The 24,514-nt window shown below is 41.3% G+C and overlaps 1 protein-coding gene and 1 long non-coding RNA gene across 4 annotated transcripts in view; one reads left to right on the forward strand and one right to left on the reverse strand.

Annotated features, from left to right (window-relative positions):
- The window catches only part of Ubr1 (ubiquitin protein ligase E3 component n-recognin 1), a 122,416-nt gene extending 105,832 nt beyond the window's left edge, over positions 1-16,584 (forward strand). For both annotated transcript variants that reach the window (XM_050133464.1, XM_050133468.1), the window contains 6 exons: positions 2,169-2,277; positions 4,579-4,635; positions 7,534-7,611; positions 10,678-10,848; positions 12,289-12,390; positions 14,075-16,584. In XM_050133464.1, the coding sequence (XP_049989421.1) occupies positions 2,169-2,277; positions 4,579-4,635; positions 7,534-7,611; positions 10,678-10,848; positions 12,289-12,390; positions 14,075-14,216 (659 nt within the window). In that variant the 3' untranslated portion in view covers positions 14,217-16,584. The remainder of the gene's footprint in view (positions 1-2,168; positions 2,278-4,578; positions 4,636-7,533; positions 7,612-10,677; positions 10,849-12,288; positions 12,391-14,074) is intronic.
- Positions 16,585-21,520: 4,936 nt separating this feature from the next.
- Positions 21,521-23,277, reverse strand: LOC126496614 (uncharacterized). Of its 2 annotated transcripts, XR_007590392.1 has the most exons (4): positions 23,202-23,267; positions 22,827-23,070; positions 21,862-22,027; positions 21,521-21,720 (listed from the first exon to the last, which is right to left on the reverse strand). It is a non-coding gene; the product is annotated as an uncharacterized lncRNA (long non-coding RNA). The 2 variants fall into 2 exon arrangements; XR_007590391.1 differs by having other exon boundaries at positions 22,827-23,277.
- Positions 23,278-24,514: the final 1,237 nt, after the last annotated feature.

The following is a 24,514-nucleotide window of genomic DNA, read 5'->3' on the forward strand; positions in this document are numbered from 1 at the left end:
TGACACTGACAGCTGTGCAAGCTTGATGCCAAGTTCAGTCCTCGCATTTCAAATTAGAAGCCGAATACAGTACTGCATGATTGCTCAGCAGGTAAAGGACTTGTTGCCAAGCCTGACTGCATAAATTCAATCCCTGGAACCCACTTAGTAGAAGGAGACAAGCTCCTATGACTTGTCCCAGACCCCCAATATGCACACTGTGGTATAGTCATGCCTCTCCCCACCCCCACCAGTAAATAAATAAATGTAAAAAGTAAATAAGATTTTAAGTCGGGTGATGGTGGCGCACGCCTTTCATCCTAGCACTCGGGAAGCAGAGGCAGGTGGATCTCTGAGTTGGAGGCCAGCCTGGTCTACAAAACGTATTTCAGGACAGGCTCCAAAGCTACAGAGAAATCCTGTCTCAAAAAACTATATATATAATAAGATTCTAAAATCTAAGTGCAATGGCAAGTAGTTGTAATCCCCACACTTCTATGAAGAAACAGAAGCAGAGACAGGAGAATCACCCTGAAGCCTACAGGCCAGCTGTCTTGGAATTCCCAGTATAGCAGCAGAAACAAGACAGATCTGGCTTTAACAAAGTAGAAAGAACGACTCCTGAAAGTTGTCCTCTGGCCTCCACATGACACCAAGGATGATGAGCATGCACAGGCATGTGCACAGCTTTAAAAAATAAAATACCCGTGTGCATGCTGGATGTGGTGGCACATACTTTAATCCCAGCATCGGAAAGGCAGAGACAGTCAGATTTCCGTTAGCTTGAAGGCAGCCTGGTTCCAGGCCTTCTAAAGCTATCAAGTGAGATATCAAAATAAAATACCCGTATAGAGAATATAACTGTAGGATATACAGGAAATTAAAGATATTTGTTACCTCTATGGAAAAGAACTGTTTGTCCAGGCAGGAAGATGACTTAATTTTTTTGTTTGTTTTTGTTTTTCGAGACAGGGTTTCTCTGTGGTTTTGGAGCCTGTCCTGGCACTAGCTCTTGTAGACCAGGCTGGCCTCGAACTCACAGAGATCTGCCTGCCTCGGAGTGCTGGGATTAAAGGCGTGCGCCACCACCGCCCGGCAAGATGACTTAATTATATACCTTTATTTGGGTTGGTTTTGGAACATATAGCTATATTTAAGAATTAAAATAGTGATCCAAAAGGCCTTCTGAGCAACAGAAACCATAAATGTTTACTAACAGCATCGCTTTCTTTTTCTTTTACCCATTTTTAAATCTAAATGAAGTAGAGGAAGTGTCCTTCCTGTGTTCTATTGGTAAGAGCCAGAATTTTAAAAGTGACCAGAATTGTCTAGAGAATCATTTTATCCTCAGAGAGTACAACGATGAGGTCGTCTTTACTAGATGTTAGCCTCTTTATCTTGAACTCTTCAATAAGTGAGATGTGATCAAACTTTGTCAAGGTTCTCTAAAAAATAAGATGTTTCTTTACAAGTAATTTCCAATACAGCTCTCTTGCTTGCATGCACAGAAAGTTCATGTTCTTATCTATAATAAAAATAAAGCATTTTCTTTCATTAGGAATGGAGCCAAATATAAAGAAGCATAAATATGCATGATATAATACCAAATGGGCTGAGTCCTGCAAAGAAAAGTAAAACTGATCATGGCCTGAGTCAGAACCCTTGGACATAGGTAGTCAAAGGAAGACATTTCTCCAAGGAGACATTAAACAAAGAACTGCATATGGGATTGAGCTGGATAGTTGAAGAATGTTTCTATTTAAGAGAAAATCAATGCAGAGGTATTGCTTGGCAGAGTAAGAGAACGGTGAAGATATGATTCTGGCTGGAAGCCTAATCCAGGAGGTAGCCAGATGTATGCATCTCACCTGGGTCTTTAAGCCACAATAAAGGCTTTGTGGGCTAGGGTATAGCTCAGTGGTATTACCCGCCCCCAGTCCCTGGGTTCTATCCTCAGCACACCCCCAGAAGAAAAGACTTTGTATTGTATACTGAATATAGTGGTTAGTCAAAGAAGCCGTCTGATGGGGAGACTCAGATTCTGCTGTAAAAGAATCACTGTGGCTCATTTGCCACCCACTGTTTTGCACAGCAGATGATAGGAATGAGCGTGAACAGGAGGGGCTCTGTTAACACTGAGTAGATCAAAATAGTGTGCTTATTAAATATATCTTGTTATTTTCTTGCAGATTCTGCTGAAGGAGAGTACACTGCACTCTGTAGCTATCTATCTTTGCCCACAAATTTATTCCTGCTTTTCCAGGAATATTGGGATACCATAAGGCCTTTACTGCAGAGGTACTGTGCGGGGGAAATGTGACTGATGGGTTTCTATCTAGTTTGAAAATTTTTTATGCTTATTTTTCTTTTTGATTGGTTATTGAGACAGGGTTTTGCTGTGTTTACCTGAAACTCTATTCTTCCTCAGATTCATGTAGGACTTAATTCGAAATGTTTGTTTTATGTTTTTGAGACGGGGTCTAATATAGCCCCAGGCTGGTCTAAGACTCACTACTTAGCTGCGGATGGCCTTGAATTCCTGATTCTCTTGCATCTGTCTTCCAAATGCTGGAGTTACAAATGGGGACCATAGTGCCTTTCTTTTCATTTGAAAACATTTTAAATTACAATTATTTACCACACTTTTCAATTGATTAGCATTGACTGCAGAGGTAGAAACGTACAGACATTCTAATCCATATGCTTAAGGAGTAGGCATAATTAAGAATCAAAAGACCTTGGGCTTGGTGCACCTGAGAGGAAGGCAGGCAGATCTCTGTAAGTGTCTAACCATCATCCAAGGCTACATAGTGAGACCCCATCTCAAAAAAAAAAAAAAAAAAAATCAAAGAAGTTCAAATTTGAGCTTGTGATATTACGCAATTTGTAGAGTTCTGGCCTAGCATGCTCAAAGTCCTCTCTATTCAGCCCCATGCACCATTTAAACCAGGCATGGTGGCACAGCACACCCCAGGATTTTAGAAGTGAGGCAAGAGATTTAGAAGTTCAGGGTCATCTTTGATCATGTAACAAGTTCAAATCCAGTTCTTAGTATATGAGACTTTGTCTAATAGAAAAAGAAGAATCCAGACTGTGTACAAAACTATGAGTGTGGTAGGGCACATGTCAGAAGCCTGGCCGGGAGATAGACAGGCATCTGTAGAGCAGAGACTAGCATTGAAATGTTCTAGAGACGTGTGTGTTTCTTGTTCACGGCACCTCACAGCCTCCGCTCTTCCTGCCCCTGCACAGGTTTTTTATTTTTTTATTTTTGGTTTTTCGAGACAGGGTTTCTCTGTGGCTTTGGAGCCTGTCCTGGAACTAGCTCTTGTAGACCAGGCTGGTCTCGAACTCACAGAGATCCGCCTGCCTCTGCCTCCGAGTGCTGGGATTAAAGGCGTGCGCCACCACCGCCCGGCTCCCTGCACAGTTTTAGAGTCAGTTTCACCATACTACTCTTAACTCTCCTTCTTCCATGATTTTCTTTATCCTCCTTACTTTTTCTTTCTTGTGCCTGGGTGGGAACCTGGTGACCACTAGCCTGTTCCTGCTATTAGTCTCTTGGCCTAGGTTCTCTGGGTCAGTTTTTTTTGTTTGTTTGTTTGTTTGTTTGCTTCCTAATTTCTTAATTTCTTTTTGTTGCTGTTTAGTTTTTTGTTTGTTTGTTTGTTTGTTTTATTTTTTTGAGACAGGGTTTCTCTGTAGCTTTGGAGCCTGTCCTGGAACTCACTCTGTACACCAGGCTAGCCTCAAACTCAGATTCGCCTGCCTGTGCCTCCTGAGTGCCGGGATTAAAAGTGTGTGCCACCACCACCCAGCTAAAATGAATTGTTTTTAGGATTAATGTCTCTCTCTTTTTTTTTTTAGTACAATTATAAAAGATTTTACAAATTTTACTTTTATATTTCTGGAAGTAAGTTTTAGATGTGCTATTTTACTTTAAATATTAAAAATTAGTGAAAAAAGAAAGTTCCTACCATTTGTGCTATCCCTGATCCTGCTTGCCTGGTGTCTGCCCTGCTCCATAGAGCGCTGCAGGCAGCATCTCCTTGGCTTCATGTCACTCGGCTTCAGTGTAGATTTAGCCAGTGGGAGGCAGCAGCAGGGCTGGACATAAGTTAGGAGGTAGCCCTGCTACCTCTCGGCCTCGGGGGCCTGCTGTGATCCCTACCCAGGGCGACAGTGATGCCCTTTTCCTCCCACTCTCCCAGCATTGGGGCAGTATTAAGGTTTTCTTGCCTTTTTGTGTCAAGGTTGCCATATACCCTTATCCTCCACCTCTTCTCTAGTCTGAGGATCGAGTCTAGGACCCTGAGCCAGGCAAGTGCACCACACCGAGCTGTCATGTGTATGGCTACTTCTGGTATTAAATTCTCTCATTTAAATTTGTAGATGGTTTCTGGTCTCAAGACTGTAATTGAGAAAACCCTTGGAAAGGAATTTAGAAGGGGTCTGAGAGTCAGGACGGGAGAGGAAGGGATAAGATGTAAACTCATGAAGATACAGAATTGGCGAGAACGGCTGATGCACATAGCAGAGAGCCTGACCGTCTGTGGTGCTCCTGTGTCGACCCTCCTTCACTCTCGGCTTCACTTGCAGGTGGTGTGCGGATCCTGCCGTGCTCAGCTCTCTGAAGCAGAAGAGTGCTGTGGTCAGGTTGGTTTTCCTGTCTCAGCCTTTTTCCCGCATCCTGCTGTGTTTCCAAAGTGCTTGGTCGGTTTGTCTTCATTTCTGGTCTGTCCCCTTTTTCTTAGCTCATTGTTTCCTGTGTATCTGTTGGTCTTTGCCAGACATCAGGTTCTTGCTGCACAATTTTTCTTGGAATGGCTATCCTTTCCTTCTGAATTGTCAGAACCACCAGCTCCACTGGAAAAATCTTCCTTAAACTGGTACCTGCCTGTCAAAAGGCGAAGGAGCTTGTGTCTGGGAGCTACTAGTACACTAAAGATAGTGTTCATATAAACTAGCCCCCCCCCCCCAGAATAAAGATGTAAATACAGCTGGCTAGACTTCCCCCTTCTTAGAAGCTAACCTCACAAATAAAAAAAGAGAAGCTTTTTTTGTGTTTATTTTTTCAAGGCAGTTTCTCTGTGTAGCCCTGGCTGTCCTGGAATTCATTCTGTAAGGCTGCTGTTAAGAGATTTGTCTGCTTCTGCCTCCTGAGTGCTGGGATTAAAGGCACGTGCCACCACTGTCAAGAGAGATGCTTTTTTAAAAATAGACTTTATTACTGTGTTATGTGTACGTTTTGTGTTTCTGTGCTTCATGTGCACGCCTGGTGCCTGTGGATGCCAGAAGAGGGTGTTTTATCTCCCGGAATTGGTGTTAGACATGGTTATGAACCACCATGTGGGTGCTGGCAATTGAACCCAGGCCCTTGGGAAGAGGAGCCACTGCTCTTAACCTCTGAGCCATCTCTCCGACCTGAGAAGCTAGACATGATCTCATGTACCTATGATACAAGTACTCAGGAGGCTGAAGCAGAAAGGTTAGCTAGAGTTGCAGGCCAGACTGGGCTGCTTAATGAGATGAGACTGTCTCCAAACGAACAAGAAGCTTGTCGGCCCTCTTCTCTTCTGAGTTATGGTTCTAAGTCTACATTTCCCTCAGAGGCAAGTCCACCTGTGCCTGCCTCATGAGTGGTGGGATTAAAGGCATGTACCACCATCGTAAGGCCAGTTTTTTTTTCTTTATTTATGCCTTTTAAATACCTTTCTACAGGAGGGTACTGAAATATTCTGAGAAATTTAAGAGATAACACATGCATACTGTCTTTGATTATGAGTAACACTCAGTCTTAGTTATATACATAAAACTAAAACTATTATAGCATAAAATATGATATATAGAATATACCATTAATTCCTTAAAGAGATATAAAGAGGAAACAGGGCATGATGATTTGTGCCTGCAATCCTAACACTTGGGGCATGGACTTAGGATTGCCATTTATTTGAGGCCAGTCTGGGCTACACATTGACTTTGAGATCAACCTGGGCTACAGAATGGGACCTCATCTTTAGAAAAATAAAAGAAAAAGGAAACTTGAAGAAGAAAAGATTCTTTTGTTTGTTTGCCTTGTGTTTTTGAGACTATGTCTTACTGTGTAACCCCAGCTAGCTCAGAACTGTTACAAAGCACATAGCCCAAGTTGGCCTCAAACTGAAAAATCTGCTTGCCTCAGTTTCCTTTGTGCTGGAGTTATAAGCATGTGCCCATGCCTGATGAAAAAAGATTCCTAATGAGGCAGGCTTAGTCTTAGAGAAGGGTTATTTGTAGCTGAATCAATAATTGTAAAATGAGGGGCTGGAGAGATGCTCTTCCAGAGGTCCTAGGTTTGATTCCCAGCACCCTCATGACAGCTCACAAGCATCTATGATTCTAGCTCCAGCTTCTTATCAAGTTGGGCAGGAGGCATGGACGTGGTATACAGACATATATGCAGGCAAAACACCTGTATACAGAAATAAATATTTTCTAGATATTCTAAAACATTATAAAATGTAAATTGATTGATATCTAGGAAGAGAATCCCATATTACTCAGATGACCTTCCTTAGGCTTACATATTACCATCTCTAACATAAAGTGAATAGATGCTAACATTTGCCACAATGTATCAAGTGCTAATCATGTTCTGCTTAACTTCAGTATCTCATTTAGTCTCCAAGAGTTTTGGGAGTTTCCTTCACACACACACACACACAGTTGCCTAGATCAGGCTGGCTTTGAACTCAGAAACCTGAGTGCTGGGAATTAAAGGTGTGCAACACTATGCTCAGCTCCTTGATACTTATATTTAACATCTCTTAAAACCGTTGAGTCTTAACATAGTTCATTTAATGTTTCTCTTTTTATTTTTTCTGAAAATATTAAATTGATGATATGCCCATGGTTAGAATATATTTAACCCTAGTTTGCCCCCCTTTTTTTTATTTTTCGAGACAGGGTTTCTCTGTCGCTTTGGAGCCTGTCCAGGAACTCGCTCTGTAGACTAGGCTGCCCTTACATATATATATACCTTCGTATTCCTTCCCATTATTTGTTTTTGAGGTTTTGTTGTTGTTGTTATGATGTTGTTCTGTTCTGTTCTGTTTTGTTTTCAAGACAGGGTTTCTCTGTGTGGTCATGACGGTCCTGGAACTCACTCTGTAGGCCAGGCTGGCCTCAAAGTCATAGAGCTCTGCCTGCCTCTGCCTCCCAAATGCTGGGATTAAAGGTGCCCTACTCAACCCTAGTTTTTATTTTTTTTAATTTAATTTAATTTTTTAAAATATTTATTTATTTATTATGTATACAATATTCTGTCTGTGTGTATGCCTGCAGGCCAGAAGAGGGCACCAGACCCCATTACAGATGGTTGTGAGCCACCATGTGGTTGCTGGGAATTGAACTCATGACCTTTGGAAGAGCAGGCAATGCTCTTAACCACTGAGCTATCTCTCCAGCCCTCAACCCTAGTTTTTAGATAAGAAAATGCACCATGCCCAGAAGCATTCTTCAGCTTTTTCTGTTCAGTTATATATAAAACTGCCTTTTAAACTATGCTTCTAGGTACCCAAGAAAAAGAAATAGTTTGATAGAGCTTCCCGATGACTACAGCTGTCTTCTAAATCAAGCTTCTCATTTTAGGTAAGAAAAAGGGTGTGTGTGAGAGAGAGAGAGAAGGGGAGGGAGGGAGGGAAGGAGGGAGGGAGGGAGGGAAGGAACACACAATATCTTTTCCTGAACTTTCATTTGGTGTACCTTGTAACCAGTGAACTTAACTTTGAAAAAGTAACCAATGAGGGGCTAGTGAGGTGGTCCAGCTGGTAAGGGTGCTTGCCACCAAGGCCGTTGACTCCTGTTTGGTCTTTGAGACACACATGAAGGAGAGAATGGTCTCCTGAAAGTTGTCTTCAGAGCCCCACACACGTGCACGAATATTTCTGGTGTAGTTTACTTATTTGAGAAGTGGCTGCTATGTTCCCACTGTGCTAGATTTCTTTCAAAGCACACTAGAGCATACAGTCCATCATTCATAGTGTTGCGCGACTATTGCAGATTGTGCTACTTAACTACTTCTCTAGTAGCCAAACTTTTCACTACTCCAAAAGATCTGTAACCACTAATTCATTTATCTCCCTGGTTTTGTATTTTCTCCTCCCTGATAGTCTGCTTTCTGTTTCTATGAATTTAACTGTGAGGATATATCTCATAGAAAAAGAATCTATAATTTCTTTCATTTTTTTCATGATTTATCCAAGTTGTAGCTGTATTGAGACTCTTGTTTCAATCTTGAAGAAATATCATAGAGATTCTGGTTGAACTGTTATAGCATAATGTTTTGGGATTTTTTTTGTTTTTGTTTTTGTTTTTTTAGTTTTTCGAGACAGGGTTTCTCTGTAGCTTTGAAGCCTGTCCAGGCACTAGCTCTTGTAGACCAGGCTGGCCTCGAACTCACAGAGATCCGCCTACCTCTGCCTCCCGAGTGCTGGGATTAAAGGTGTATGCTACCACCGTCCAGCTTATAGCATAATGTTTTAAACATTGCACACTTCCAAAGCCATATTACCCGAACATTGTAAACATACTTGACTAAACCATTACAGCAGCAGCTATTAATTGTTTACATCAGATGAAGGCTGGATCTATGAATGAATCTCAGCATAAATATGAGGCTTCAAGCAAATTTCTAGAAGACTATATATTTAGTAGTGCATTTTCTTGCTATGGTTTTTGTTTGTTTGTGGTGCTGGAGCTTAAGCCAAAGGCCTTACACATGCTAAACATATACTCTGTCATTAAGCTGGATCCAAGATCAATCAAGTTTTTTTTACAATTTTGCGTCTTAATCATTACCTCCTACTATTTATTCTTTGAAAATTTCATGCATCTTACCGGGCAGTGGTGGCACACACCTTTAATCTCAGCACTCAGGAGGCAGAAGCAGACAAATCTATATGAATTTGAGGCCAGTCTGGTCTACAGAATAAATTTTAGGATATCCAGGGCTATACAGAGAAACTCTGTCTCAGGGGAGTGGGGGATATGTTCTAAGGAAAAGAAACCTTCCTGCATATGTACAATGTGTTCTGGTCATATCTACTCTCCTCACCATCCTCCTCCAGTTCCCTCCAGGTCTCTGAACACATCTCCCTCTAAACCTGACATCCTCTCATTTTATAGCCAATGGAGTCCTATTAATGCTGTCCACAGGGATATAGATGTGGGGGATAACCCACTTGCTAGTGACTCCACCCTAGCCTACCAAGAAAAGTGACCCCTCACTGCTGTAGCCATCAGCTTCCAATAGACTCCATGCTGGATGTGATATTCTTTTTAGATTTTTTTAAATTATGTGTATGAGTCTTTTGCCTGCATGTATATATGTTCACCATATTTGCCTGGTGCCCATGGATACCCAGAAATCGCACTGGATCCCTGGAACTGGGGTCACAGATGGTTGTGAGCCACCATGTGGGTGCTAGAAATTGAACCTAGGTCCTTTCTGCAAGAGCAATAAATGCTTTTAACCACTGAGCCAACTTTCCAGCCCCATGCCGGAATTTTTAACTGGCTTGGTCTTGTGCAGTAACGGCAGCTACTTACATATACAACAACCATGCCAAGATCAGAAGACAGCATTTCACAGCACTTGTTGGGGAAGGATGTATACATGCCCTATCTGTGACTGGGCAATCTCGGTTGCTTATTCTCACCACATTGAACAGAAGAGTCTGTGTATTAGCAGCTGCCCACTCTAATAAGAAACTTCTCTGACCAAGATAAGGAGCAGTACAAGTCTGGCATTGGAGAGTCCCAATCATAGGCAGCTTGTTTGTCCCAGCCGCCCAGCTAGCTTAGATCCAAAATAATCACACAGAAACTGTATTAATTAAAACACTGCTTGACTAGCCCATTAGCTCTAGCTTCTTATTGACTAACTCTTACATATTAATTTAACCTATTTCTAGTAATCTGTATATCACCATGAGGTTGTGACCTACCAGAAAAATTTCAGCACGTTTATCTCCGCTGGTGGCTCCTTGGTGTCCCTCTCTCCACTTTCTTCCTCCCAGCATTCAGTCCAGTTTTCCCTGCCTACCTAAGTTCTGCCCTATCAACAGGCCAAGGCAGTTTCTTTGTTCAAACATACAGAGGGAAATTCCAGATTACAAGCTTAAGCATGGGACACTTGGACCCACCACTTGGTACAGGAGGCCTTACAGGTTGAACTTCTAGAGGAAAATTCCTGGGCAGTCTGTAGCATAGGCTAGCTTCGTTCAGGGAGCTGTACTTACTGGTCACCTGGAACAGGAATCCCTGGTGGCATAGACCTGTTCTAAGTGGCGCTAAATCAAGATTTTTTTTAAGCGTTATTATTTAAGTTTATGTTTATTTATGTTTATGTGTGTGTGTTTATGCCACGTGTATGCAAATGTCCATGGAGGCCAGAAGAGGGCCTCAGATCCTCTGGAGTTGTAATTACAAGCAATTGTGAGGTAGGTTAAGATGAATTCAGGTTCTCTGGAACCAGCTCCCCAGCTCCTTAAGTCCCCTTCAAATAATATAAATGAGCAGTCATCTAATTAAATATCCTTGTTCTTTGAGTAGCTTTCTTTGCTGAGTAGAATGGTGGAAACATGCTTTACTGCTAAGTAGATTATGATCTGTGTCATGTTTTTCCAACACACTGAATGTGTCCTCCCTTTTGAGGTGTCCACGGTCTGCAGATGATGAGCGAAAGCATCCTGCCCTCTGTCTTTTCTGTGGAGCCATCCTGTGTTCTCAGAACATTTGTTGCCAAGAAATAGTGAATGGGGAAGAGGTTGGAGCTTGCATTTTTCATGCACTTCATTGTGGCGCTGGAGTCTGCATTTTCCTAAAGTGAGTATAGAGTCATTTGGAAGCTTGTTAAGAATCCTAGTTGAAAATGTATATCCAGTCAGTATGCCAGTAGAATAAGTAGTCCTTAAAAAAAAATAGGATGCTGTTTACATTTCTTTCATTGTTTAATGTTTAAAAAAAATCTTAAATGGTATCTATTCTGCAGTACTGGGTAATATTCAGATGTAATGGAAAAGCTTGAAGTCTTAAAATTTACACTTATAAAATATGTATAGATTATTAACTTTAAGCTCTTTTTATCTACCTATCTACCTACCTGCCTACCTAGGTTTTCCAAGACAGAGTTTCTCTAATCACCTCTAGCTATTCTGGAACTGGCTTTGTAGGCCAGGCTGGCCTTGAACTCTTGTAGATCTGCCTGCCTCGTTCTCCTGAGTGCAGACATGAACCATGAAATCCAGTCATTTATTTATTTTTGAGACAGATTCTTGATCTATAGACAAGGTTGGCCTTGAACTCACAGAGATCCTACCTCCCGAGTGCCTCTTGGCACAAGATTGTCTTTTGAATTTCTTCTATTTTCTTCTTTGAACAGGGGATTCAGAGTAGGACAATAGTGGTAAATGTTTGTGAAAGAATACAGATTGCCTGAGAGAAATACAATTCAGAGTTTTCTGTGCTTTTTCTTGCCATTCTCTGGGTAAAACCCAAAATCTTACTAACGGTGACATACATTATTACTGCTTAAAGACAACCTTTGAAACAAGAGAAAAGAATGGCTAGAAGCCAAACTCAAACACCTGCTTGCTTCTATAGTGCCATAAGTCTACCTGTCCCATCTATGTATTTACCTATCCCAACTTGTTAATTTTATAATTTACCTTTGTAATATTCCCAAATGCCCTAAAAGTACTATTGGAGACTGCTGAACCAGAAAATTTTGTAACACTTGCCTGGTTGACAGTACTAGACAGGAGAATGTCTGTCCTTTTGCATAGGTGGGAAGTTAGAAAGAGGCCGAAACTGCTTCAGCCACAGTTCTCCGGGCTCCTGTGGCTCACTTAGGACAGCCTCCTTTTTCAGAATCCAGACAGAATTACTGATTTCCCATTTCTCTAGATCCATGGATCCTTTCCTGTTGCATCAAGAAAAACAGCAGTGTTTTTTTTCCTTTACTCAGACAAAACACAGTTTAGTGTCAGGTGGTGCTCGCCTCTAATCCCAGCACACAGGAGGCAGAGGCAGGGGCATCTCTGAGTTCAAGCTGCAGAGTGAGTTCCAGAGCAGCCAAGGTGACAGAGAAACCTTGTCTCAAAAAACAAACCCCACAGTTTATTGTATTCATTCATGACTGTATTGCCTTCATATTGGATATTTAATGGATATTGGTCATGTCTTTTCTTTAGCTTGCCTTTGATTCAGTCTGTCATCTGCACATATGTCTCTAACAGGGTTTCCTTCCTTTCTCTTGTCCTTCAGAATCAGAGAATGCAGAGTGGTCCTTGTGGAAGGGAAAGCCAGAGGCTGTGCTTATCCAGCCCCTTACTTGGATGAATATGGAGAAACAGACCCTGGGCTAAAGTAAGATTTTAATTAGTTGTCTTACATTTTATTCACTTTCTTAGATGTGTACAGTAATAGTGCTTTAAACATAAAAACCTGGAACTGGAGTTGCTGGGGTTGTGAGTTCCATCTGGGTGCTGGGAACTGACTAGGTCCTCTGACTGGCCCTGTTGTTTGAGACAGGTCCACTGATTATAGTGGCAGGAACTTTCCTGTCTTCACCTCCTCAGCACTGGATTATGGTCATATATTATCACACTTAGCTTTTGATGTGGGTGCTGGGCCTTGAACTCAGGTCCTCATGTTTGTACAGCAAGCACTTTACTGACAGAGCTAACTCCCAAACCTTTTTTTTTTTTTTTTTTGGATTTTTCGAGACAGGGTTTCTCCGTAGTTTTTGGTTCCTGTCCTGGAACTAGCTCTTGTAGACCAGGCTGGCCTCGAACTCACAGAGATCCGCCTGCCTCTGCCTCCCGAGTGCTGGAATTAAAGGCGTGCGCCACCACCGCCCGGCACTCCCAAACCTTTTTATTATTATTTTAAAATATCATTCAAAATAAATGAATAGATTCACTGCATAGTGCTTGGGATCTGTTGGATCATATAGAGATTTGTTTTTATTGAAACAGCATTTTACCTGTCTTTAAGTTTAAGGGAGAAGATACTGAGTAGTAAAGTAGTTAACACTGGTCAGGATGGAAGTCACCTTGAATGCCAGTCCACAGGAGGCAAGGGCAGGTGGGTTTCTGTGAATTTAAGGTTAGGTGGACCTGAACAGTGAGTTCCAGTCCAGCCAGGGCTACAAAGTGAGAACCTATCTCAAAAGCAAAGCCAACAGCAGCAACACCAAAGTAGTTAATAATCAAGGGTAATGTTGAGTTGTTCTAGAAAAGTAGAAAAATAGGGAATTTTTAAATTAATGATAAATGGTGTAAAACTTGACACGGACACTTGGTATTCCAGGGGCTGAGATGCCTGCTCCCTCCATCACAGCACTCAACAGACCTCAAGCTTTTAGATTAGCAGGCACAGTGTTGCAAACTGTGTCATCCTAGAATAGAACTGTAGTTACTTAAATATTTGTTAAGGCAGGTATAATGACGCACACCTGGGTATAGTCCCGGCTACTTGGGAATGTAAAGCTGAAAGGTTGTTGGAGTAAAACAGTTCCAACCCAGCCTGGACACCGTAACAAGACTCCTCTTCCCCAAGTGAAAAAATAAGCAAAGAAGAAATTGTTCGCTAAGCATTAGTAAGATGAATCATAGGGATGGTTATAAAACAAAATAGTTCTGAGCAGCTTTTTTAAATTAAGGGCTTCTTGTACGTAATCTCCTATGCAAAACCATAAATTGAAACTGGGTAAATTTTGAGGACAGAGAGAAAGCTATTAGAATCACCAGACAAGACTAGAGCTATTTCAAATTAGACACCTTCAAAGACACTAAGTAAATTGTTTTAATGAGGTCTCATTGTGTTTATCATATACGTGACCTAATTTCTAAATAGTCAAGGACTAATTTTCTGCTTCCTTAACTCAGTGATGTGCCCAGTTCTTAGAGTCAGTGGTGAAGAGTTGCCCCATGACTAAGCCCTGTCCTGGTGCCTACAACTGCAGGAATATCTTGGGCGTATATATGACTTAAGACTATAGAGATATCACGGTTATTTGATTCAAGCTTTGACTTTTTTTTTCCTGAAGGAGGGGAAACCCACTTCACTTATCTCGGGAGCGATATCGGAAGCTGCATCTGGTCTGGCAACAGCACTGCATTATTGAGGAGATTGCTCGGAGCCAGGAGACTAATCAGATGCTATTTGGATTCAACTGGCAGTTACTCTGAGCTCCAACTCTGCCTCAAGACAATCATGAGTGACATCAATAATAAAGACTGATTTAAAATTCCAGAGAACTTTCTGTGGATGGGAAAGTATTGGAGGGTCTTTTGATCCATGTCCAGATTCACATACATTAATAAAATATTCCTTAATGGGATATTGCTTTCAGTTAGTAAACATAAGCTTCAAGGAAAAACAGGACATAGATTAAAAACAGACATAGTTTTGTGTTCTAGAACACTAAAGAAATGCTTGTTCACCCAAGTGTCTATTTCTGCAAATATTTCCAGAAAACTCATTCCCTTTCATAACTGTCCTATTTCATTTCTTATCACCCACCTGGTAAATGAAATCACATCAAGCATTTGTGGACATTTTCACATCTGGTTGACGTCTCTGCACTTTCGTACTTGCATTAGATCTCTACAAGATGCTGGTCACCTGTGCTGGTCTAAAGAGGAACTGCAGAACTATGCAGTAGCTTTCAACTGAAAAAGGTTTTAAAAATCTAGATTTCTTATTTAAGGAAATACCCTTACTGTACCACCCACGGCTTGAGCCAGCAGCAGATCTAAGTCTCTCTGTGAACTGGGAGTGGTGCGAGTCTGGAAAGCGTCCTTCCAGGTAGACCTCGAGAAGAGTCGGGATGATGTGCTCACTGTGCATCCCCTGTACAGAAGCCTCTTGTCCTCACCTGGTCTAGACAGCTCGGTGGAGTCACAGGTGGTCCGTTCCGCTTTCCAAAAGCAGGTTTCTGCAGCGAGATCATGAGCGCTCACGTGAGTGGCCCCATCCTATTTGACTCTCAGAAAACTTTTGGTGTTCTGAAGCAAACTCTCTGTAGAATAAGAATCAGAAATGCCCTGTGAAGGGTCATTTAAGCTGAAATTTGAGCAGCCATATTTAAGCCAGTTCTGCGGCCTTCTATGGCTTCTAAGAAACAGATCTTAGATTTGATGCCTGTCTATGTGAAACCTTTTCATAAACTATGAAACTTATAAACTATGGTTTATGACTGATAAAAATAGCCAAAAAAAAAAAAAAGGCCTTGTAATCATCAGGCCTGTGTCCTATTATAACCTGCTATAGTTGAGCCATCTCGCTTAAAACCGATACAGCTCTCGAGTCTGTGCAGAACTTCTTGGTTCTTGGTTTTAACCTTTTATATCAAGAAGTTGTGAATTAACTGCAGAGAGAAGAGCAGCTGATAACTTGTTTTAGCTTCTGTGATATTGGATAATGTTGCAGTTGCAAGGTGTATTTGAAGATATATTTTCTTTTGCCCTTGGCTGCTGCTGCCATGTATGTGTGCAAGTGTATTTCTACCACCTCTGTCGAGTGAAGGCAAGAAAATGAAAAGGAAATTTTGCTGAGTGATACGCATTTGGGGCTAAATTTATTGCCCATTTTATGGAAAAGTGTGTTTTGCAGTAAGAAATTCGTATAAGCAGGCACCAGAATCACAATCATGATTTCCTACTTAGATAATTACTAGTCAGATGAAATCAGGAACTAGATACAACTATAATGTACAGTTCACAGCAATTTATGGGAGACGAAGATCAGAAAATTCAGTATTTTGCTTGTGTGATTTGCCAATATGATTAAGTGATTTGAACATTACCCTTTGTTTTTTATATAACTTTTTGAAGGGGTTGTTTAGTTCTGAAATCTGGACCAGAGCAGGCAGCAGAAGATGCTCATTTCTGCCTTTGTTTTCTGGCCCCCATTTGGCAAGGATAAAGACTTTATTTTTAGCCTTCTTAGATTCAATTTGTAAACTGCGGAGCTAAGCTATCAAGCTGCAGGAGAACTAGCAGGCACTGGCCAGCCGACCTTTACTGCCAAAGAACCTAATTTATTACTGAGTTCTGCACTGGAGGTGAACATATGCCACAGTGCTGCCCAGCCCAAGGGATTTCTAATGATAATATCATGACAAATGATTTAAGCCTGCTTATCAAGTTTACGTAAGCAATCAAGTCACTTTATTTAGTGTAATATATGAAAGAATTGGTTCAGTAGGATGGCTCCGACTCTGAGTTTCTAATATTGGTGAGGGGCTGGCAAGGATTTTAATGATACAGTAAAGAAAAACATATATCTGTATAATTAATTTATTATGTTAGTGTATGGGCTGTGAGTTCACCTTTTAGTGGTCATTTGTCATTTCATAACAACTATGCATTTTGGTTCACTGTGATGATGATCTCTATTTAGTGACTGCAACATGTTTATACCACTGATTCAAATTCCATTCATGATGAAGTTAAACAAATGATGCATATATTGATAGCTTTTATTGCAAAAATGTAAATTAAAAACTTGTATAATGTTCCTGTGCTTTTTGAAATAAAATACCTTATATGTGTATATTTAAAAAAGGGACTTCTCATGTTTGGGGATTTGGGTTTGAAGTATAAAAATCTTACCTAGAAAGGAGCTCTAGTTAAAAGTATGTCAACTCAGCATGTTTGCTTGTTTGTTTGTTTTAGACAGAGTCACTGTGTCTCAAGCTGGGCTCAAACTTATGATGTAGCCTTGAACTCCTGATCCTCTTGCCTCCACCTCCCAAGTACTGGAATTATATAGGCATATGCCACCATATCCAGGTTAAATTTTTTTCAAGGCACAGATTTTTAGGGTTAATGGGGCTTCAAACTTTTTGACTGTATATTTCATCATCACCACATACAGATTTATACATGATTTTGTTTTGCTTTTTTTGAGACAGTTTCTCTATAGAGCCCATCCTGCCTCTGCTTCCCAAGTGCTACCCCTGCCTGGCCACAATAATAATTTTCATGTAGTATTCCTTGCATATGTTAAGTACATTTTCTAGCATAGCACAAAAAACAGAAGTCATCAGTTTACCCCATTATAATCACACTCTCCAAGGCTTAAAACAGATTCTCAAAGCTGCCAGAGAAAAGAAACAAGCAGGAGAGTGTCTCGGTTTACACCAAGCTTCTCAGCAGAAATCTTGCAAACAAAGGGAAAGTGGCATAAGATGTACCCTGTATTGACAGAAAAACGATCAACCAAGAATACGATACCCAGGAAAACTATCCTTCAGCACTGAAAGAGAAAAAGACGTTTCCAAATAAGAACTAAGAGACTATATCTCTACCAGAGCTGTCCTACAAGAAAGGCTAAAGGGCACTCATGGGACAGAAAACATTGGGGATGAGAGTATGGCTCAGGTACCTAGTATGTGCAAACCCTAGATTTGGCTGATTCCTAGCATCACAAAAGGAAAAAACTATTAACTCACAGGCAAGAGTGACTGTACAGATAAATTCAGAATGTTCTAATTATGCGAAACATAAGATTAAAAAAAAAAAAAACCTACAAGCGGAGGATAGTGGTTCGTGCCTGGCAGCCCCAGCTTCTCAGGAGTCAGAGGCAGGAGGATTACTTGAGGTTTGGGGACCAGCCATATTTCTGAAAAGAATAACATTAAGTATTAAGAAATAATGTCTTACTTTTCTATTGCTGATAAAATATACTGACAAAAGCAACGTTAGGAATAATTTATTTTGGCTCACAGTTGAGGACAGCAAAAGTTGAAATAGTTGGTCATATTGTATCTTCAGGGAGGATGGAGCTACCAATTCTTGTGCTCAGCTTTGTCATTTTTATACAGGCTTGTATCTCAACCTTAGGTAACAGTGCGTCCACAGTAGGCAAGTCTACCTGTTTCACTAAGCTAATCAAGCCCAGAGGCTCATCTCCCAGGTGACTCTAGCTCTCATCAAGCTGACAGCCTCACAAACAAGCAATGTGGAAAGATGGAACAGGAAACATTCCAAGGGTTAACTGTTTGAGTGCGCTTTCCTCTCCGGGTGTGCTGCTGACATTCGGAGCATCTGTTATAATCAAACTGAAGGCTTTTTGTTAAACCTCATAGTGCTAACTGGAATCTTAAAACAGTAAAAGAAATCACAATTTCATAGTAACCGAAAAACAAATATCTAAAGTAGGCAACCAGGAAATATAAGGAATCAAAACTGGAGTAAATCATTTAGCCGAAAGGAAGTCTAAGATAGGGAGGAAGAAAGGAACTCAAAACCAGAAAGTAAGTTTCGTAATTGCTGTAGTAAGATCTTACCTTCTTATAGCTAACTTGAATGAAATGAATTCTACAATTGTAAGACACACAGTGATTAAATTAAATGGAAAAAAAAAAAACTATGCCCAAGTTATGTTGCCTACAAGGAACCTCTAAGGGGACCAGGCGATGGTTGGGTCAGTAAAGGCACTTGCCACCAAGCCTGACAATCTGAGTTCCATTCCCAACCCACATGGCAGTGGGGGAGAAAGTAGGAAAGACCAATTACTAGATGCTGACTTAGGGATTTACTTAAAGCACTTCTCAGACTGCCCATTTGCCAAACATGACTTCACCAGCTACCTGAAACGGAATGACCTGGAGAAAGAGCTGAAGCCGTGGGTCATTGCCCTTAACCTGCTGACTGCCGCATACATTTCTGTGAAATCTTGCTCGCTTGCCCACTCCACCTTGTGGTTTTAGAATATAAAATGAGAATGCAAACCGGACCCAGGGTCGAAGCCTTTCAAGAGCCGTCCTGGCTTTGGTCCACTGGTGACATCTCATCTCTTGATGTTGGAATGTTTATTCCAGAAGGATTCCCACAACAGTAGAAGGAGAGAACTGACTATGCCCGCTGTCCTCTGACCTCCACACGCACACTCACAAAATAGTGCCCAAAGCAAGATACGCAAGCACGGCGAGAAGAAATGGACTAAGATGCCCCATGCAAATGGAATCCACGCCACAAAAATATTAAGAGTAGTCATATGAGATGAGTATGCTCTAAATCAAAAGCTACAAAAGCAGAGAGAGAGAGGAGAGAGAGAGAGAGAGAGAGAGAGAGAGAGAGAGAGAGAGAGAGAGAAAATGGCCTGCTACTCAGTAGCCAATGAATTTGAGCACAGCCTGGGCAACATGTGACCCTGCTTTGAGTGGGAAAGGGACCATACTGAGCCAACTCTGCTGCAGGAGGGATTAGCAATTGTAAATACATGCACAGTGTTAGAATACCCAGATAGACGAAGCAAGCATTCCTATACCTAGAGGAAATGGACAGTAATTACAAGGGTCTCAGGAAGGGGTTGAGGCAGGGTTTATAGGTTGTAGCTCAGAACTCGCTGGACCACATGCCCATCTCGATTTTTAAGCCAGGAGAGATGGCAAACACCTTTAATCTTAGAGGCAGAGATCAGTGGATCTCTGTGAGTTCAATACCAGCCTGGTCTATATAGAGAGTTCCAGGACAAAATAAATGATAAACAAACAAATGAAAAGAGGTGTGTTCTCTCCTCTCTCTTCTGAGATCTTGACACTTTGGGATTTTTTGTTGGTTTGGTTTGTTTTTTGTTTGGAATTTTTGTTGTTTTTGTTTTATTGGTTTTTGGAGATGGGATTTCTCTGTGTAGTTTTGGAGCGAGTCCTGGAACTTGCTCTGCAGACCAGGCTAGCCTCAAACTCAGAACTCAGATCCTTCTGCCTCTGGCTCCCAATTGCTGGGATAAAAGGCACGCACCATCACTGCCCAGCATTTGTTTGCTGTTCAATACAGGGTTTCTCTGTGTAACCCTGGTTGTCCTGGAACTTGCTCTATAGGCCAGGCTGAACTCAAACTCAGAGATCCACCTGCCTCTGCCTCCCTAACGCTGGAGTTAAAGGTGTGCACCACCTGGCTTGACACTTTGTTTTTAAACAATTAACCCTGATCATGTTTCTGGGTAGGCCTTCAAGAAATCAATAAAGCAATATATATCCATCTTAAAAAAAAAAAAAAACCACCCAGGTTGGAAAGATGACTCAGTGGGTAAGAGCATTTGATTTTCAGCACTTACATCAGGACTTCTGCATGGATATGCATACAACTACATGTGCACACACAAATGCACATGCATGCATGTGCACCCCCCCCACATTACACATAAAAGTAAAATGTTTTTTAAGACAAAGATAGAAATCCTTAGAGCATGTGCTTGTAAGTTGATATGAAGGATAAGAACATGTGTATTTAACTTTTTTTCATTAATCAATTTGCAGTGCTGGGGATCAAACCCAGGGCTTTAAGCATGCCAGGCAAGTGCTCAAGAGTTGCGCTATAGGGCTGGAGAGATGGCTCAGAGGTTAAGAGCACTGGCTGCTCTTCCAGACGTCCTGAGTTCAATTCCCAGCAACCACATGGTGGCTCACAACCATCTGTAATGAGATCTGGAGCCCTCCTCTGGCGTGAGGGCATATATCGAGGCAGAATGTTGTATACATAATAAATAAATAAATCTTAAAAAAAAAAGTTGCGCTATAGCCCAACTCCACTCCAAGCATTAATTTCTGCAAAACTAGGTTTATTTGTTGTTGTTTGAGTTGGGTTTTGTTTTTTTTTAAGGCTGTAACCACTACTCTCGGACCAAGTGGTTTTTTTGTTTTGTTTTGTTGTTTTGGTTTAACAATTGAGTGTTTAAATATTAAAAGGGAGTAGGAAGTATGAAGGATTACACATAGCTCATAATAGTAGATATGTGTACAAAACTTAAATTTAAAATAGAACAATAAAAAACATGGGACCCACATTTTATATTCATTTAATTCTTCATATGATGTTATACAGCAACCTTGATGTAAGTATATTACAGTAAAATTTCCGTTTCTGGAAATTTTATCTGTCGTTTACAAATATTTTTATCATGTAGAATATACTATGCCCATGGGCTGGAGAGATGGCTCAGAGGTTAAAAGCACTGACTGCCTGCTCTTCTGAGGTCCTGAGTTCAATTCCCAGCAATCACATGGTGGCTCACAACCATCTGTAATGTGATCTGGCACCCTTTTCTGGTGTGCAGGCAGACATGTAGATAAAACACTGTATACATAATAAATAAATAAATCTTAAAATAAAGAATATACTATGCCCAAATAACACTACTAGAAAATATGTTACAATAATATTTATAAGGCCGGATGGTGGTGGTGCACACCTTTAATCCCAGCACTGGGGAGGCAGAGGCAGGCAGATTTCTTTGAGTTAAAGGTCGGCCTGGTCTACAAGAACTTGTTCCAGGACAGAATCCAAAGCTACAGAGAAACCCTGTCTTAAAAAAAAAAAAAATTATCAAGATGATTAATCATCCTATCTCAAAAAGTTATTTTAAAAACAAATTTTTTTATTCTTTTTTTATTTTTATTTATTTATTAAATATTTAAATATTTCTGTCTCTTCCCCACCTCCGCCTCCCCTTTCCCTCCCCCTCCCCCAATCAAGTCCCCCTCCCTCGTCAGCCCAAAGAGCAATCAGGGTTCCCTGCCCTGTGGGAAGTCCAAGGAAAACCCTCCTCCGTCCTGGTCTCGTAAGGTGAGCATCCAAATAGCCTAGGCTCCCACAAAGCCAATACATGCAATAGGATCAAAAACCCCTTGCCATTGTTCTTGATGTCTCAGTAGTCCTCATTGTCCGCTATGTTCAGTGAGACCTGAAAAACAAATTTAAAAACTAAAAACCTCTAACTAGGAGGAAACTGAGTGCTGCTTGCAATGGTAGACTCTGATCTCTGCGGGACGCTATTAGCGCTGCCAGCCAGACTGTCGCGTCTAAAGGTCCCCGCGGTGTTCACCTTGTGGAGTGAAGAGCTAACTCCAAACCACCCGAGAAGGCACAGAACCTCTTCTTGACCCCTGAGAGGCACCCATCGTCAGCAATCACAGCACCACCTCACCGTTCTCCGTTTAAAACTGGGAGTACACAGCCTGGCACAGTGGGCACGAGCCACATCCCAGCACCTGGAGATGGACGTAAGCATGATGGGGATGTTTGAGGTTAACCTGTGATAGTGGTGGGACTTTGTCTCAAAAACAAAAACAAAACAAAACCCTGAGCAGTCACTTTTCAGTACCCACATAAACAACAAAACCGAGCAAATGTAGAATCATTATTGTAAAAAGACTTAACTGCTGCCCTGAGGCTACAGCTCAGTGAGAAAGTACTTGCTTGTGTAGCTCTAGGTTCAATACCTAGGACTTAACCAGAAAAAAAGAAAAGAAGAAAAAGCTTTAATGATATCATTAATCTGAGTTTCACAGAAGTTAAGGAAAAATGGCAACCAGATTAAGGAATAACTTGGGGGGCTGGCTCACAACCATCTGTAATGAGAGCAGGTGCCACTCTTCTGACATGCAGGAATATAGAAAAGCAGAACATAATAAAAATAAATAAATAAATAAATAAATAAATAAATGTTAAAAAAAAAGAGAGAGAGAAATAACTTGAATTAGAGTAGAGTCTTTTCTTCCTTTCCTTTTGCAGTACTTGGGATCACAGCCAGGGCCCGCAGGCATGTGAGTTAAACGGTCCATCATTGAGCACACCCTAGAATTACTTCATGAATGTACACTCTCTTTTAGCTTTACTGTTTTTGTCGTCCCAATACTCCCTTATAGTATAGTTGATTTTAATCGCTGTCAAACCCGAGTTAATACTCATATATTTGAATCCCCCAAATTATGGTTACCTTGCCTAGCTGTCCAACATTTTTCTCTCGTCTTGTTTTCTTTGGATTTTTAAAGTTTGAAATAAACTTACCACCACTAAGCGATTAAGTTCCAAAAATTCACAGAAACGAAACCAGAGCACCAATGTTTCGGGTGGTTCATAGAATTGATGTGAAAGCTATTCTGTTAAGAACAACGCAGCATGCCAGGCGATGGTGGCGCAGGCTTTTAATCCCAGCACTCGGGAGGCAAAGGCAGGCGGATCTCTGTGAGTTCGAGACCAGCCTGGTCTACAGAGCTAGTTCCAGGACAGGCTCCAAAGCCACAGAGAAACCCTGTCTCGAAAAACCAAAAATAAATAAATAAATAAAAAAAAGAACAACGCAGCAGATGCTCTCAGATGATCCCAGGCACCCGGCGCCCTGTATTGTTCAGCGACTCCTGTTCTAGAGTCTAAGCTACAAACCTCCAAAGGAGCAGTTACTACCACGGTTCTGTGGGATTTGCAGATTTGCTAAGTACATTGCAAAACTCTGAACTAAGTTTTGTATTTCCAGTACCTAGCAAAGTAGTCTGCCCTATGAAAAAAATTGTTTACAGAGATCTTAGGGGCTGAGTAATGTTTAAACAGAAACTAGTTTGATGAAGAATTTCAAGGCAGAGACTGTTTGGTGGTTTGCAGAAGCGTTTGTCCGAGCCACCATAGCGTTTCATGTTTCAAAGCACTGTGTACTCAGTTTGAGAAACAGCTTGACAGTTGTAATGAGATCTAATTAAAGCATAATTATTAGTGTGTAATTCTGAGGCCCGAGAGGTTTTGTTTTTGCTCTTCTTTGACCCCAGGGAATGGACTCAAAACATTGCACATGATCAACCTGTTCTCTACCAGAGCGTTTCATTCTTAGCTCCTGGAGATTCCGTTTTTGCTTTTCTGGTGCTGTCTTAGTTACTTCTCTTGCCTGTTGACAACCACCTGACGAAAACAGCTTAAGGAAGGGTTTGTTTGGTTCATAGTTCAAAGGTCCAGTCCATCGTGGAGGGGCAGGCTTGGAGCTGAGGTGTCTGGTCAGCCTGTGTTGGTAGTCAGGGAAGCAGAGACAGACGAAATGCTGTTGAATTGCTTTCTCACCTTGATTTTCTGCACTCACGGTCATTGCTTGCACTCGGATCAGGGTAGGGGTGCCTTGACCCTTCCCATGGACCGAGGCCATGTTTGTATCGGCGGTACACATTCGCTCAAGGCTTCGATCGGGCTTCCTCTGCTCCCTACAGTGCTGCCTGAATTCAGGGTGGGTTTCCCCCCCTCAACTAACCTAGATAATCCCTCAGAGACGAGGCAAAGAATTTCTCTCTGGTGATTCTAGACGCTGTCAAGTTGACAACTGATATCAACCATCATAGCACAGGGGACTGAATTCAACACATTCCTCACCTCTAGCCCAGCAGAATTTTTTAAAGAAAAGGGAGGAAAGAATGAATGGCAAGCATCTAGGTCTTCACCCTGATTCATACTGTGGTGCTGGGGCTGGGGATGTGGTTCTGGAGTAGTTCTGGAGTAGTGTGCCCAGCTGGGACACAACAAACAAACAAAACATTGTGATGTTGTCCTGGCAACCATATGCTATAAAAGAGCCATGTAGGTAATTTCCTGTTGAGATCAGGGGGAGGTTACAAAATGGTACCAAATGTGGTAGAGTAGCACACACATAGAAGAACAGGGAAATAAAAGATTATTCAATGTGTTATTTCTCGCTAGAACAAAATTTAAAAAAAAATTGT

This window comes from Alexandromys fortis, unplaced genomic scaffold (genome assembly GCF_014885135.2).
Source record: "Alexandromys fortis isolate MF-2015 unplaced genomic scaffold, M_Fortis_MF-2015_v1.1 scaffold_6, whole genome shotgun sequence".
NCBI classification, from domain to species: Eukaryota; Metazoa; Chordata; class Mammalia; order Rodentia; family Cricetidae; genus Alexandromys; species Alexandromys fortis.